At 42.8% G+C, this 16762-nt stretch overlaps 1 protein-coding gene across 1 annotated transcript in view; it reads left to right on the plus strand.

Annotated features, from left to right (window-relative positions):
• The window catches only part of OTOG (otogelin), a 175218-nt gene that overhangs the window by 145320 nt on the left and 13136 nt on the right, over positions 1-16762 (plus strand). The window contains exons 43-53 of the mRNA XM_030560499.1: positions 815-1009; positions 1345-1557; positions 2827-2931; positions 3913-4023; positions 8930-9031; positions 9473-9571; positions 10059-10099; positions 11284-11359; positions 12972-13150; positions 14616-14720; positions 15090-15209. Of these exons, the coding sequence (XP_030416359.1) occupies positions 815-1009; positions 1345-1557; positions 2827-2931; positions 3913-4023; positions 8930-9031; positions 9473-9571; positions 10059-10099; positions 11284-11359; positions 12972-13150; positions 14616-14720; positions 15090-15209 (1346 nt within the window). The remainder of the gene's footprint in view (positions 1-814; positions 1010-1344; positions 1558-2826; positions 2932-3912; positions 4024-8929; positions 9032-9472; positions 9572-10058; positions 10100-11283; positions 11360-12971; positions 13151-14615; positions 14721-15089; positions 15210-16762) is intronic.

A 16762-nucleotide genomic window follows, 5' to 3' on the forward strand; every position in this document is an offset into this window, starting at 1 on the left:
GCCAGAATTTACTAGTGTACATTGTCAAAGAGCCACAGTAATACATCAACAGCCCCCCATTAGTTCCCCCCACCAGCATCTCCCACCTACCGGCAGCCCCGCCAATCAGTGCCTCCCTGCACCTCCCGATCAGTTGTTTCATGGCATGCAGGAAGCTCTGGAGGAGCGAGGGCACAGCAGGCTCAGGTGAGGGGGCAGGAAGGGGTGTAATGGTGGCAGGGCCTGTGGCAGAGCTGGCACCCCCCAGCATGTCACAAAGTTGGCACCTGTAGCTCCAGCCCTGGAGTCGGTGCCTATACAAGGAGCCACATATTAACTGCCGAAGAGCCGCATGTGGCTCCAGAGACACAGGTTTGACACCCCTGTGCCAGACGCTACAGTAATCAAGATATTTGTCATTTCATTTCCTCTGGGAAATATTCAAACTATTTCAATAAAAATATATCTAAAGGTAAACCTACATGTTTAAATGTTTTAAAAATCTGAACTGGTTTGTGAGGGAGAAGAAATTGTGTGTTGGGATGGTTTCTCTGGCCCTCTCCCCACTGCCCCCAAAAAGGCTAGCTATTGCCTGAGGAAAATATGTTATGTGGGAGGGAAAATGAGTTAAATTGTTTACAAAGTTTGCTCTTGACAATTTTGTGTAAATTTGTGGATCACTTCTGATTCCATATAGGAGCTGAGCAATGCATATCAATGTAACGGAGGGGAATTTCACACAGCCCTGCTTGTACCCTTCTGTACCAGACAATACCCTTATGTGCTATAGTTCTTCAAAATGTGGTCTATTTTAAGTGTTTTATTTCCTTGTTAGCCTTTCCCTGCTCAGAAGACACCTCGTACCAGGCCTGTATAGCTGCCTGTGACATTCCAAGAACTTGTCAGAATGGTGAATCCACTCCTCAGGATTCAGAATCCTGCTCAGTGCTGACAGAGGGCTGTGTCTGTTCTGAGGGGACCATTCTTCACCGTGCTCACACCACTTTCTGCATTCCAGAAGAAAAGTGTGGTATGGATTGATCTCCCCTTTTTGATTTTTGCCATCTGTCAAGTGATGACCACATTCTTGAGCAGACCTCACTAATTAGTGGAGTTCCCTATCTGATGGCTGGGCTGATGATGCCTAACTCAAGGGTACTCTGGAGTTATAGCTCCAACATTGCAGCATGTCCTCCCAGTGATGCTGACTCACACCCATCCTCCCTCTTCCATTTGGAGTGGTCAGCATTAGCCATTAGCCCAGATCCAGACACTAGTTTGCAATGACACACATGCCGTAGAACAACAAGATGGTCAACTCTGAAACGGCATTAAAAATTTCTGTCTTCTATTGCAATAATTTAGCCTGCACAGACAGTTCGGGAGCACCCCACGCAGTAGGGGAGATTTGGAAAACCTCCCTTAGCGGATGCTGCATGCACAAATGTGTTGACAACGAGACCATTATTCCTGTGGAATACAACTGCTCAGATATTCATGAGTTAGACTGTCTGCGCTTTGGGGAAGTGGCTCTGATTGTTCCTGATGATCAGACCTGTTGTCCTCAAAAGATATGTAGTAAGTACCCTTAACAAAGTATATGAAAATATGACGTGTCCTTTCTGGCATATCCCACTTCCTTTATGCTATGGTTTGTTTTTATACTACACATGCTATTTTGGAAGTCAGAATGGTGAAAGCTGATTTGTTATGTGGTAAAATTCTTATAGTGGCTGCCTGGCTTCTTTATATGGATCTGAATTTGCAGCTGGATTTGTTGCTTTTTTGAATGAATCATACATCTAGCAGCTATTGAAAGCAGTTATAGGCTAGAGTCTATAGATTCTTTTAGTTAGTCAATAAAAATAAATCAACAGGATAATTCCTAATTTGGAAGAAATATAGAGATCATTTACCCTTTTTGAAAAGTAAATTGGTAGCAAAAAATCATATCAGAATTAGGGAAACTTTTTATATACGTACGTTTCTAAGAGATCCCACATTCAAAAGCAAATGTTGCAAGTTACTATCGTTGTTCGTGCCTATGATGATTGAGATCAGATTGTTGCAGAGTTCTCCAGGGGAAATAGATTTTTAAAGTTAGATTTTCATAAGTGCTTAGGGTGACCAGACAGCAAATGTGAAAAATTGGAATAGGAGTGGGGGGTAATAGGAGCCTATATAAGACAAAGACCCCAAAATCGGGACTGTCCCTTTAAAATCGGGACATCTGGTCACCCTGCAAGTGCTCAGCTTTAGCCTAACTCTGCTTCCAGTGAGAGTTCGGCTAATGCTGAGCAGGGCCGGCTCTACTGTTTTTGCTGCCCCAAACAGCATGCCTAATTGCCTAATTGCTGATGGCGGGGGCAGTCCCTGCTCCATTAGGGCGGCACGCGCATTTCCGCGACGGCGGCAATTCGGCAACAGCTTCTGTCTTCAGCCAGAAGACAGAAGCTGTGCCGCTGTGCACAGCTGAACATAGAAGCTGCCGCTGAATTGCCGCCACTGTGGAAACAGGTGTGCCGCCTTAACAGCACATGGACTGCCCCCACCGTCCGGCGGCAATTCAGCGCACTGCTTGGGGGCAAAAACACCTGGACTGCTTCCCCTTGCAGATTGCCGCCCCAAGCACCTGCTTGGAATGCTGGTGCCTGGAGCTGGCCCTGATGCTGAGCGCTTTTGAAAATCCCACTATTAGCCTTTTTGCATGTGTTCTTTGTTGTTTGGGTTTTTTTTTTAAACAATGAACCAGAAACACAACTTGATGTTTTCCATTTAACATAAAAGACCTGTAACTGAATAGTGTAGAAGTTCATCATTTCTTTTTTGTATGTTTTTTTTTAATAGTTTGTAATCAGAGCTTTTGTGAATCCTTTATCCCTGAATGTAAGGGCCTGGAAAAGCTAGTCACTTACTATCGTGAAGATTCCTGTTGTCCCAATTACACTTGTGGTAGGTATTTTATGTAGAAGTAAAAACATATAACAGAACTATTTTTGTCAGAAATGTCTGTACTATACCAGCGTTTTGCAATATTCAAACTTATTCTGATGTGCTACAGATTAGACGTTCTTGTAGGATTTCATAGTGTGAAAATTTTGGAGTGAAACTATAAACCATTTGCAAAAATGCATTGAGTTTCACAGGAAAAAAAATGTCAGTGCAGACATCATCATTATGCCTGTATACAGAGCTCTCTTTCACTTGTAAACCTAGGGCTGGATTCTAGTGCATCTTGTGCAGGTGCACTGGCAAAGAGGCCTTCTGTGCGAGGATCAGGCAGAAATGTGACCTAGCACTCTGTGGAGTGCTGAGCCAAGGCATGACTAACATGCCTAGCTGTGTTCCTCTGCTCTAAAGGGCTCTGTCCGAGTGACTTGGGGTTGCAAGCCTATGGTCTCCTCTCTGCCTGCTGGTGCCTGGAAGCAGGCATTGAGGTTAGCGCATGCAGGTCCTTCTTTAGTTCAAATGTAAAGAGTGCTGATGAGTTTGCTACCTCCTGAGCTGTTCTGTCTGTGACTGTCCTGCACAACCCAGATGGCTCAGGAAGCCCCACTCAGCTGTTCTCCTCCTCCCGGTCTTAGGCAAGAAGAGACAGAAATTCCTCCTGTGCTCTTCCCTTCTTTTTATTTTCTGCACGCAGTTTGCATGATGTAGTTGTTGACTTACCTTCCTCTATGGTGTATTTAGTTGAAGGGATGAAGATGAGTGGTTATGGAGAATGTTATTTACACAAGAGTCCAGAGTCTGGGACGTAGGTGCTTTTTGGTTTATTATTTCATAAATCTAAATACATAGATATATTGTTCTGAGATTGGCTTGACCTTGGTGATGCTATAGTGCCTCCTTCCTTTGCTCTTGCAGGCAAAAGGGGGCACCATACTTTTGCCCAAAGACTGACATTTAACAAAAAATGTTTTGTGCTTGTTTTAGAATGTGACCCATCCAAGTGTGAACCAGTGGAGCAGAGTCAGAACTGCCGAGAAGACCAGACTCTGATTGCTGCTCGTGTGGAGGGGACCTGCTGCATATCTTATATATGTGGTATGATATCTTCACTTAATGTAACTGTGCGTGTTAGCATATAGGCAAGGATAGCTGGATAATCATGTATCATTTAAGGCCACAATGGGGCACCCAACTCAGCTGTTTAAAGCCCAGATGCCATTTAAAAACTGTTCGTTGCGTGTATAGGGCAAGGGAAACAGAAGACACTATCCCATGTGTGTTTTTTTGGGGAGCTTCAAAACAGCCCTGCATGATGTTGTAGCAGAGCTGGGGATTCCATGGAAGGAGGATTGAGGGCTGGGCCAGTGGGGTCCATGCGCAGTGTAGATCAGCAGCTCTCAAATTATGGGGGAGGCTCTCAAGGAGCCAGGAGGGCTTTGGCTTCCTCGACCACAGGATGCTATTCGAGGAAGGACTGCTAGGCAGAGATGGTGTTCACCTTTTGAGGAGGGGAAAGGCCTTATTTGCGCACAGACTGGCTAACCTAGTAAGGAGGGCTTTAAACTAGGTTCGACGGGGACAGGTGAGCAAACCCCACTGGTATGTGGGGAACAAGACCTGGGAGATGGGTCGGAAACAGGAGGGAGCATGGGCTATAATGGCAAAGAGAAACGAGGGTCAGGGCAAAGCTGGGAGGCAAGATCATACCAGTATCTTAGATGCCTATATACAAATGCAAGAAGTATGGGTAATAAGCAGGAAGAACTGGAAGTGCTAATAAATAAATACAGCTATGACATTGTTGGCATTACTGAAACTTGGTGGGATAATACACATGACTGGAATGTTGGTGTGGATGGGTATAGTTTGCTCAGGAAGGAAAGACAGGGGAAAAAGGGAGGAGGTGTTGCCTTATATATTAAAAATGTACACACTTGGACTGGGGGAGAAGGACATAGGAGATGGAAGTGTTGAGAGTCTCTGGGTTAGGCTAAAAGAGGTAAAAAACACGGGTGATGTCGTGCTGGGAGTCTACTAAAGGCCACCTAATCAGGTGGAAGAAGTGGATGAGCCTTTTTTCAAACAACTAACAAAATCATCCAAAGCCCAAGATTTGGTGGTGATAGGGGACTTCAACTATACAGATATATGTTGGGAAAATAACACTGTGGGGCACAGACTATCCAATAAGTTCCTGGACTGCATTGCAGACAACTTTTTATTTCAGAAAGTTGAAAAATCTACTAGGGGGGAAGCTGTTCTAGACTTGATTTTAACAAATAGGTAGGAACTCGTTGAGAATTTGAAAGTAGAAGGAAGATTGGGTGAAAGTGATCATGAAATCATAGAGTTTGCAATTCTAAGGAAGGGTAGAAGGGAGTACAGCAAAATAGAGACAATGGATTTCAGGAAGGCGGATTTTGGTAAGCTCAGAGAGCTGATAGGTAAGGTCCCATGGGAATCAAGACTGAGGGGAAAAACAACTGAGGAGAGTTGGCAGTTTTTCAAAGGGACACTATTAAGGGCCCAAAAGCAAGCTATTCCGATGGTTAGGAAAGATAGAAAATGTGGCAAAAGACCACCATGGCTTAACCACGAGATCTTGCGTGACCTACAGAATAAAAAGGCGTCATATAAAAAGTGAAAACTAGGTCAGATTACAAAGGACGAATATAGGCAAATAACACAGGAATGCAGAGGCAAGATTAGAAAGGCAAAGGCACAAAATGAGCTCAAACTAGCTATGGGAATAAAGGGAAACAAGAAGACTTTTTATCAATACATTAGAAGCAAGAGGAAGACCAAGGAAAGGGTAGGCCCACTGCTCAGTGAGGAGGGGGAAACAGTAACGGGAGACTTGGAAATGGCAGAGATGCTTAATGACTTCTTCGTTTCGGTCTTCACTGAGAAGTCTGAAGGAATGTCTAATATAGTGAATGCTTACGGGGAGAGGGTAGGTTTAGAAGATAAAATAAAAAAAGAGCAAGTAAAAAATCACTTAGAAAAGTGAGATGCCTGCAAGTCACCAGGGCCTGATGAAATGCATCCTAGAATACTCAAGGAGTTAATAGAGGAGGTATCTGAGCCTCTAGCTATTATCTTTGGGAAATCATGGGAGAAGGGGGAGATTCCAGAAGACTGGAAAAGGGCAAATATAGTGCCCATCTATAAAAAGGGAAATAAAAACAACCCAGGAAACTACAGACCAGTTAGTTTAAGTTCTGTGCCAGGGAAGATAATGGAGCAAGTAATTAAAGAAATCCTCTGCAAACACTTGGAAGGTGGTAAGGTGATAGGGAATAGCTAGCATGGATTTGTAAAGAACAAATCGTGTCAAACTAATCTGATAGCATTCATTGATAGGATAACGAGCCTTGTGGATAAGGGAGAAGCAGTGGATGTGATATACCTAGACTTTAGTAAGGCATTTGATACGGTCTCGCATGATATTCTTATAGATAAACTAGGAAAGTACAATTTAGATGGGGCTACTATAAGGTGGGTGCATAACGGGCTGGATAACCGTACTCAGAGAGTAGTTATTAATGGCTCCCAATCCTGCTGGAAAGGTATAACAAGTGGGGTTCCGCAGGGGTCTGTTTTGGGACAAGTTCTGTTCAATATCTTCATCAACGATTTAGATGTTGGCATAGAAAGTACGCTTATTAAGTTTGCAGACGATACCAAACTAGGAGGGATTGCAACTGCTTTGGAGGACAGGGTCAAAATTCAAAATGATCTGGACAAATTGGAGAAATGGTCTGAGGTAAACAGGATGAAGTTCAATAAAGATAAATGCAAAGTGCTCCGCTTAGGAAGGAACAATCAGTTTCACACATACAAAATGGGAAGAGACTGTCTAGGAAGGAGTATGGCAGAAAGAGATCTAGGGATCATAGTGGACCACAAGCTTAATATGAGTCAACAGTGTGATACTGTTGCAAAAAAAGCAAACATGATTCTGGGATGCATTAACAGGTGTGTTGTAAACAAGACACGAGAAGTCATTCTTCTGCTCTACTCTGCACTGGTTAGGCCTCAACTGGAGTATTGTGTCCAGTTCTGGGCACCTCATTTCAAGAAAGATGTGGAGAAATTGGAGAGGGTCCAGAGAAGAGCAACAAGAATGATTAAAGGTCTTGAGAACATGACCTGTGAAGGAAGGCTGAAAGAATTGGGTTTGTTTAGTTTGGAAAAGAGAAGACTGAGAGGGGACATGATAGCAGTTTTCAGGTATCTAAAAGGGTGTCATCAGGAGGAGGGAGAAAACTTGTTCACCTTAGCCTCCAATGATAGAACAAGAAGCAATGGGCTTAAACTGCAGCAAGGGAGATTTAGGTTGGACATTAGGAAAAAGTTCCTAACTGTCAGGGTAGTTAAACACTGGAATAGATTGCCTAGGGAAGTTATGGAATCTCCATCTCTGGAGATATTTAAGAGTAGGTTAGATAAATGTCTATTAGGGATGGTCTAGACAGTATTTGGTCCTGCCATGAGGGCAGGGGACTGGACTCGATGACCTCTCGAGGTCCCTTCCAGTCCTAGAGTCTATGAGTCTATAAGGGAGGCATAAGCAGTGTTTCTTTTTTTTAGAGCTCTGGCTGCCAGCCCTGGGTGGCTGGGGCTCATGCAGAAGGGCTGTGCACACCTTTGAGGCAGAGATAAAGGGAACAGCTGGAGCCTCATCACCCAGGCTCAGGCTTTCCTTCCCCCCCATTCCCTCACCAAGAGGCAGCCTGGGCTCAGGCTCCTCCCACCCCATTTCTTCACCTGGAGGTGGCAGGGCTCTGGCTGTCAGCCCCAGGGTGGCAGCAGAAGTGGCAATGTGGCACTAAGTCTGCTGTGGAAAGTGACATTGATGAATATCACTTTTCACATTGCCACCCTTACTTCTGTGCTGCTGCTGGCGTGGCACTGCCTTCAAAACTGGGTTGCGGTATATGTATATTTGTATGGGAGGGAGTGGCACATAAATGACTACAGACACAAAGAAGGGGGGCCTGATCAAATAAGTTTGAGAGCTGTTGGTGTAGATCAGTAATAAAAGAACACTCTTGGCATCATGCAAGATTTCCACTTGCTGCAGTATAGATCTTTATCATACAGCCAATAAACTGTCCTGTATGTGTCACTTTAGTATACTCTTTGTTTTTGCACTTTATTGATTTCAGTGGAGCACAGGGTGAATCTTCCTGACACACATGCAACCTTTAAGGCATTAAAGAAAAACTGTCAAATAGCTGGGGTTTCAGTAAAGACTTCCACCTGGGACAAACCTTAAATGCATTTGTACCAAAGGAATTTTCATTGCTGACAGCTTTCTGTGCTCACTCTGTTAGCACAGGAAGCTGTGTGTTGAGTGTGGAGCTTTCTCCTTCACAACCCGTTGTCCTTTTGCCTGTGTTTGATGTCATAAATCTTTCAACTAGTAATGCCTGTGATACCAAAAATTCAATACTGTGTTTTTGCTGCAAGTTCAAGTAAGAAGATACAACAAGTGTCAGGGATAAAGCCTTTTGTTGGGAATCAAAGATACAATACATCCTCACTATAAAGCCTTTAACAATTATGAACCTTGGGCTATTGTGAACCTGGTCCCTGGATCCCACCTGGAGCCCCACCACTGCAGCAGGAAGCTCGGAGCTTCTCTTGCCCTGGGGCTACTGCAGGGGGCAGAGAGCTGTCTGCTTGGGCTGTGGCCCCAGGGCTGGAGGAGTTCTTAACTCCTGCTGCAGGGCTTGAGGTATCAGACCAGCAGTGCTCTTTCAGTATAGTGAACCCCTGGCTATAACAAACAAATGGCTTGGATTCCCAGGGGTTCATTGTGGTAAGGGTGTACTGTATTTATGTTCAGGCAGACTGAGGGTACTGTAAAAAGACTGAGGGTGCTGAGTGATTCACAGGCAAAATACAGTTACAATTAGCAAAATCTTATGTGCTGTGTCTCAATAACATTTTCAGTTCCCTTCCTTTCTTGTATTTAAATCTTTATCTTCTTCAGCATGTGGGGTTTGCTCTGATCAGATACCAAAATGCCAGGAAGGAGAAGTGCTTACCGTGGATGGCAACACTACAGATAGATGTTGCCCTGCATACCAGTGTGGTAAGTTGACTTGATTTTTTTTTTTTTGTGATTCTTAAATGAAAATAGTAGAGTCTCTGCACTGAATTTCCTAGTAATAAATGTTCAGTGCTATAAATGGTGGAATGATATCTCTCTCCTGTTGGGCATATAATTCTGTCCTCTCCAGTGCTGAACCTATACTCTTATAATGTTTAAAACATCATGTTCATAAAGCAACATCTCATGCATGACACAGATGTATAGTACTGGTCATTCCTGGCACTGAATAGTGGAGATTAACTGAGATCAACACAGATCATTGTAAAACAATCTTAAATGCAACTCCTCACACCCCACCTGGCTAGAGCTTTTCATGAGTGAGCAATTCATTGCCTGTGCTTTGTGTTTCTGTTCATTAAAAAAATAAATAAATAAAAAATTTAGAACCACATGTTGAAGGTATTTTTTTCTTTCTTTTAGTTTGTGAAACTTATCGTTGCCATGAATTCCAGTGTGCAATAGGGATGTCTTTGGTGGAAGTTTGGAGCCCAGAAAAGTGTTGTCCGTATCGTACATGTGGTAAAATGATCTGTTTTCATTTTAACTGTGTTAGATCCTGTTGAGCTGGTAAGATCTTTGTGGCCTTTTAACCTGAAGGCTACAAAATAATCAAAGTTATTCAGCTGTTAACCTGCCCAGGGTGCAGGCTATTTTGGATACCTCTCCCATGGAGAGGTGCTGGTGCGCAGATGAAATAGGGAGTAGCCAGCTCAAAGCAAGAAATCTCTTAATCTTCCAGATTTTTTCTTTTTTCAGAGAGATCGTAAAATAAATAGTTTTAATAGCTACAGGGCAAAGTGGTCTATGGGATCCATTTATTTGGGATTGGGGGTCAGGCTGGAACAGAAGTCAGATGCAATTTGTCTCCACAGTACTGGGCTCAGCAGGAGATGTTTCAAAAGCCAGCAGGGCTTCTGTAGTGACTACTTGGTGCTGTTTGGCACTTTTTTGTTTTAATGCAAATGCCAAGATACTTTTCTGAATGACAGTTTCTGTTTTATTTTAGAGTGTGCATGTGATACAATCGCTAAACCTCAGTGCAAACTGGTATGGAATCCATCTTGTTAAAATGAATTATTTTAGAATTTTCTTAGCAAAAATATTTAAAGTGTCAGTAAATTATGAACTTCTTTATCTTTCTCCTCTTTTTACATTGCTTTAGTGGATAGATTAGATTAGATAATTATGGCATAATATAGCTGAAATGTTAGTCATGAACATTTCAGTTGTTATTAGAAACATGATTTAAAATCTAAGAAAAAAATATCATGCAGACTAAAATGACTAGCAGGTATCAATTTGCTTTTCTCTTTTAGGATCAAATCCCACTGAAAAATACAGGCACGGGAACTGCATGCACACATCAGAGGGCAGGATTTAGCATTTATTCTGTCAGAAATTAAACACATTATCATTAATTTAATACTATCCTGTCATGATGAATATGTCAGTGTTTTTTAAACATCAGGCTCTGAGTCAGTAAAACACTTAGTCGTGTTTCAATGGGACTGCTTATGTGCATTCTTCTCACGCTTTTAAGGTTGGGCACATGCTTAATTACTTTGTGGGATGAATACATTTTGAATTCACTGTGATTATTTTATCCAGAAAAATGCACTATCCTTGGAATAGTCAAATTACATTTGTTATTGATATCTTAATGAACAAATAGTATTTTTCTCTTCATGAAATATTATAATCTAACTATTTAGAAAAAGCTAACAAAGCTGTTATTAATAGGTTTTTAGAGGTTTGTTTGGAGTGGGAGGGGGAAGGAAGGGATGAATTTGATTAATCTTGGTGCATATGAAAGTAAATTGGTCAATGTAAAATGTAGGATCATATTCTCTGCTTGTATAATTCCATTCACATCAGTGGAGTTATCTCAGCAAATGACGTGGCCCATACAGTAGGCAGACTTCCATTAATGGGGGTGCCACTGGATTTCAATCCTGACCTGCCATAGCCTTTCCACTTCAGTTTCAAACTCTTCTTATACTGTAATCATTCTCACTTTGGAGACAAAAACAAATGTCCAATAAGTCACAGCTACTAAACTAATTTTCACTTGTGGGTGACCAAAGTCAGATTCCAGTCAAGGCTTCAGAAGTAAAAAGTTAGTGTATTAGCTATGCCACTTAGCCCTGAAGTGAAAGTTTAAAGGAGAAAAATCAAACAGGCAAACGCTTGTTTGTGACATCACAATATCTTTTTTTCTTTTGTGTGGATAGGGAGAGAAACTGCAGATAGATGAACAGTTTCAAAACAGCACAGAAAATGTTTGTGGCTGTACTAAATACAAGTGTGGTAAGTCGGAGAAGAGTTTGTATCAAAGACATATCCCTTACAGTGCTAAGGGTGGATCACCTGCTGTGGACCATGCATTCAGTTCTGAAGCCTGGCACCGAGGGGCAAGAATTCATTGAAATACCCACACATAGGGTTGTGGGATGGAGCAGAGAAAAAGGAGGGTACATGTTAGGCTCTCTCACTAACTGCATAGTTGTGTACAGCCTCCCCCTGCATACCTGGAAATAATTCCCACTGCAGGAGAGCAGGGCAGGGCAAGGCAACTGGGGACATGAGTTGGAGGCAGTGCTGAGATGCCGATGAACAGCTAATTCAAACAGCATGCTTCTCTTTACGGGGATCAGTCCTGCAGTACCGAGCACTAGCCCCAGCCCAGCAAAGTATGTAAAGGATATGCTTAACTTCTAGCTCTTGAGTAGTTCCATTGATCCATTATGAGACTGCAGCATAGGTGCTGCAAGTTAAGTATGTGCTCAAGTGCTTTCCAGGATGGAAGTCACAGTGCTCAATGCTGTGCAGAATCATCTCTCAGAAAGTACAGAATGGGGCCAGAAGAGCCTCAGACTTGTGCTGTGCTGTGGAGTAGGAATTCACACAAGGTACTCAGTAAGCCACTATTAAGGGTTGCAGGTGTGTGCCTGTCTGGATGGAGTCAGTGGCACCTGCTGCAAAGTCATGTTGTTATTTCTGATCTAGGGGCTTGTCTAAACAAACATTTAGTTCTTTCATCCTGAGCTAACCTGCCATGCCCTACTGCCTGCATTCACCCTGCTGACACGCATTAACTGTTTGTTAATTCGCTTTGATCCAGTCCTGTTTCAAAGAGAAACAGGGCAGATGCAAAGCACAACACTGCACATGAAATGCAATCTGTTAGGTCTCCACTTTCAGTTCCTGCAGATCTCCAGACTGCAGTATGTGTGAAGTTCTTTGGGTATGGCCTCAAACTCTTATGTTGTACCCTGATAAGACTGTATGTCAGAAATTCTTCTCCAATATATAAATGTCAATGTGTTTCCCTTTCACCCAGATGTACACAGCCAGAGGAGTGTATACAGGGCTTAATTTGGAATGAAAGAGGTGCCGGGCTCAAGCAATTAGGTGCTGGGGCTCAAGCAATTTTTTTTGCTTTCATAACTGATGCAGCAACCCAGAAGTGCTGGGGCTATGAACTGCCAAGCCTAGAGGTGCTGGGGCTCGGTCCTGGCAATCCCCGGCACAAATTTAGCACTGATTGTATGGCCTTTTGCCTACAGTCATTTTAAAGCTCCTAATAATGGAATATTCTATCCACTGCTACATATCTAGCATCGTTATGGTAGGAACAATTTTGGGGCTGTAGTGAATGCAATTAAACATTCTTATTAAAGCCCCATAGGGCTAGGGTCCTCAGCTGGTGTAAACTGGTGTTGCTGTATTGAAGTCAATGGAACCATGCCAATTTCCTCCAGTTGAGGATCTGACCCCATTTTTTAAAAAAATATATATTAAACACTACATTAGCTTTTGCCTTCCTAGTCACTCTGTAATAAACATTACATTTTGCTTAGCTGTTGTAAAGCCAAGTGATTTGTGTGAGTGTGTTGTATATTTTTATATACTGTTGCAGTGAGAGACAAAGTGTGTCTGAGTAACGAGAGAGGAATACTGCGTCCTGGACAGACAATTATGGAACACACACCTGGTGGCATTTGCTATACTGCTTATTGCACAAACATGATTGATCCCTCCACCAAATACTATTGGATAAATATCTCCTGGACAAACTGTGTCATCAAGTGTGAAGCTGTAAGAAATTCAGAATTCTAGACATTCGTATTGTGTTTAGTAATCTTGATTAAACTATGACTTTCATTGATTATATTCATAGGAACTGGGTGCTGAGATTAACCAACTATAAGCGCCTTCCTTAATGATCTATGATAGCTCTTCTGATTAAAATTGTGAACTGTTAATAATAATGTAAACTTAAGGTCAAGCTCTGGCCCCCATTAATACAGCAAACTTTAATGCTTCTGTATGCTGGCTGGCCTAGACCTATGCAGTGCTTTCCTGTTCAAATTATTTTGCAAAAGTATCTGCATGAGTTGGGGGTATAGGAGGCTGTGTCTGGCTGGATCATAGAACATGCATGGTAAACTAAACAGACTTAACTTTTGAACCCTAGACTTCACCCCAGAATAACCCCTGTTCAGTTCTACTCATGGAGGACATGTGGATCAGCCACTCGATGAGTTGGGATTAGACTTTGCCACAAAATTCAAATCCACATTTGGAGCTGTAAAAGCAGCAAAGAATCCTGTAGCACCTTATAGACTAACAGACGTTTTGGAGCATGAGCTTTCGTGAGTGAATACCCACTTCTTCAGATGCTAGTCTATAAGGTGCTACAGGATTCTTTGCTGCTTTTACAGATCCAGACTAACACGGCTACCCCTCTGATATTTGGAGCTGAACTTCCTCAGGGCTGCTTACATAGGGTTTTTACATTGACCCATTACAGAAGTAGGACCTAGCTTGAAAGTCCCAATGATAATCTGAGCATCCAGAGAATGCAAGGGAGCTCAAAACTGGGGCCCAGCTCTGGTTTCAGAAGAGCCAGTACTGGTGTGTAACACTAAGATATCATGATGAGAGATATACATTCCTAGAGAAGAAATAGAACACTTCTACCCCACTTTCCCCTCTAGCCTCAGCTTCTTTGGTGCGCAAATACCAACTAGAAATTGGCTCTAGCTGAATATTTGTAAAAATGAAGAAAAAATTTACTAGAAATCCTGTAAAAATGAACTATATAACCTCCAACCCCATCCTCCGCACAACCAAAGTGTCATCTTGTCTCTGTACAAAATATTGTGAATTAATCCACAGCAAAAGTCTTTTTCTCTGTCTTTAGTGTATGAATTTTCCTGAATACATATTGATTACAATGTGTAATACATCAGAATTCAAAAGCACATTGATTGCTGGATAAACAGTCACGTGCACTATTTAAAAATTGCAAAGGGCTCAATTCATCTCTCAGAGTCAGTCTTGGCATTGATGGCAGTGAAAGCTGGGTCAAGCTCAGTAACATCTTATAAAAGAGTGTGTAAGCTGTAGAGTGAAATGTAAAATAATAATTCTAAAAGCTTCACACCAGCCTGAAAAATCTAAGCCATGACACTAACATGGTATCAATATATTAAAAACGATTATAATATCTATTCTCTGTCTTGTTATCTGGCAGGACTAACATATTTGATTTTTGCAGAATCAAGTATATGAGCCTCCAAATGATTTAACAACCTGCTGTGGTCACTGTAAGAATGTATCTTGTCTCCACACTTTCAGCAATGGGACAGTCTCCAATTTTAAGGTAAGCTTTTTGTGTATAAAAATTATATATATATATTATCTTTGAAAATACTGAGAAGTGACCAAAAATGTAACAACAATAATAATTGAACGGATGCCTCTTTAAAAAAAATAATGTTAAACCAAACTGAAAAATAGGCTCTCTTGCTGTATCACTGAAATAGATTACATCTTGATTATGCTTTTTAGTGATCCTCACTATAATTTTATGCTTTAAAAGTTCCATCTAAATTGTATTTTGCAGGAGGTATCTTTGTGTTAATTCAGATAGGGCTGTGTTTAATTGCATTGTTTTCAGAAATAAAAATAACAACTTTTGACGTCTTGTCCCAAGTTCTGATGATGGTAATATTTTACAATTTTTAAACAGCCTGGTATAACTTGGATTTCAAACTGTGTCAAGTATGACTGCACAACCACAGCGGTAGGACCAGTTTTAATTACATCTTCCATCAGCTGCCCACCCTTTAATGAAACTCAGTGTGTGAAGGTCAGTGTTTTTTAGACAGTTTATTTCATTGTTATGGTTTATATTTGCATTTGAAGTTTTATTTTTGACAGTTCTAAAGTCCTTCCAGTCATCTCAAGAAGGGGGAAAATTATAGTGTCTGCTTAGATCTTTAAAAGCAAAATGTTGACTGCTCTAAGTACTCTAACTATACAAAACTTTGGCCTACACATTCGCTGGGTTAGTAAGCTTCCTGGGCTACAAAACTGTAAAGGACGCTCTATATTCTAAGAGGATACATCCCCCTTTCAAGCAGGCCAAGTTTAGCCTGACACAGCTGTCCAAACCTGCAAGCACTTCTGGGTTTGATCATTATCACAGCTGGGTCGTGGATGACTAGAACTAGTAGTCAGAGTATAGCAGGGGAGGGCAAACTTTTTGGCCTGAGGGCCACATTGGGGTTCCAAAATTGTATGGAGGGCTGATTAGGGGAGCCTTTGCCTCCCCAAACATCCAGGTGTGGCTCAGCCCCGGCCTTATATCTGACCCCCCTTGTGCCCCCCCGGGACCCCTGCCCCATCCAACCCTCCCTGTCTCCTGACCGCACCTAGACCCCCTGACTACCCCCCGCTGCCCTGTACAACCTCTCCTTTCGTTCCTGAGTGCCTCTCTGGAACCCCTGCCCCATCCACCCCTCCCTGACCGCACCTAGACCCCCCACCCCTGACTGTCCCCCTCCATCCCTTCCAACCCCTCCTCTCATTCCTGACTGTCCCCCCAATCCCTGCCCCCATTCAAACCTCCTGTTCCCCGCACTCTGACCGTCCTGCCCCCTATCCACACCCGCACCCCCTGACCACCACCCCGAACTCCCCTGCCCCCTTACTATGCTCTCTGGAGCATTGGAGGCTGGTGGCGCTACAGCTGCAGCAGAACAGGCAGCTGTGCCGCCCAGGTGGAGCCAGCCACGCCACCGTGCAACACAGAGCATTGAGTCAGGCCGTGTCTCTGCAGCTGTGCTGCCCCAGTAGCTCACAGCCATGCCGCTTAGAGCATTGCACTGGTGGCGCAGTGAGCTGAGGCTGTGGGGAAGGGGGAACAGTGGGGGAGGGGCTGGGGGCTAGCCTCCTGGGCCAGGCGCTCAGGGGCTGGGCAGGAGGGTCCCGTGGGCCGGATGTGGCAGTCTTAAAGGAATTATGCTTCTGTAATATCCCTTCCCTAGATGACAGGAATGGAGTGGTCCATCAGAAAACTGAGGCCCAGTTAGGTAGAAGATATTTTCCATTCTAGCTCCTAAAATGGCAGATGTGGAAGAAGAAAAAGTAAAGTTAGAAAAAGTAAAATTAGTAGAAAAGTCTTCAACTTTTTTCATCTTTTGGAGGTTTTGAGAAAGCAAGAAAGCTTCAGTACTCTTTTGGTGATCACCATGTGAGAGACCTGATGAAACAAAGTTGAAGAGGTCACTTTGGCTTGTAGGAGTGAAATGGGACACTGTAACTGACCCAGTACCATGGTGAAATTATTTGAGAATGCTTTGACATGGACTGTAATTATTCTGTCTAGTTTACTCCAGTTGGTGCTCCATCTTACAATGT

This window comes from Gopherus evgoodei, chromosome 4 (genome assembly GCF_007399415.2).
Source record: "Gopherus evgoodei ecotype Sinaloan lineage chromosome 4, rGopEvg1_v1.p, whole genome shotgun sequence".
In the NCBI taxonomy this organism is placed as follows: domain Eukaryota; kingdom Metazoa; phylum Chordata; order Testudines; family Testudinidae; genus Gopherus; species Gopherus evgoodei.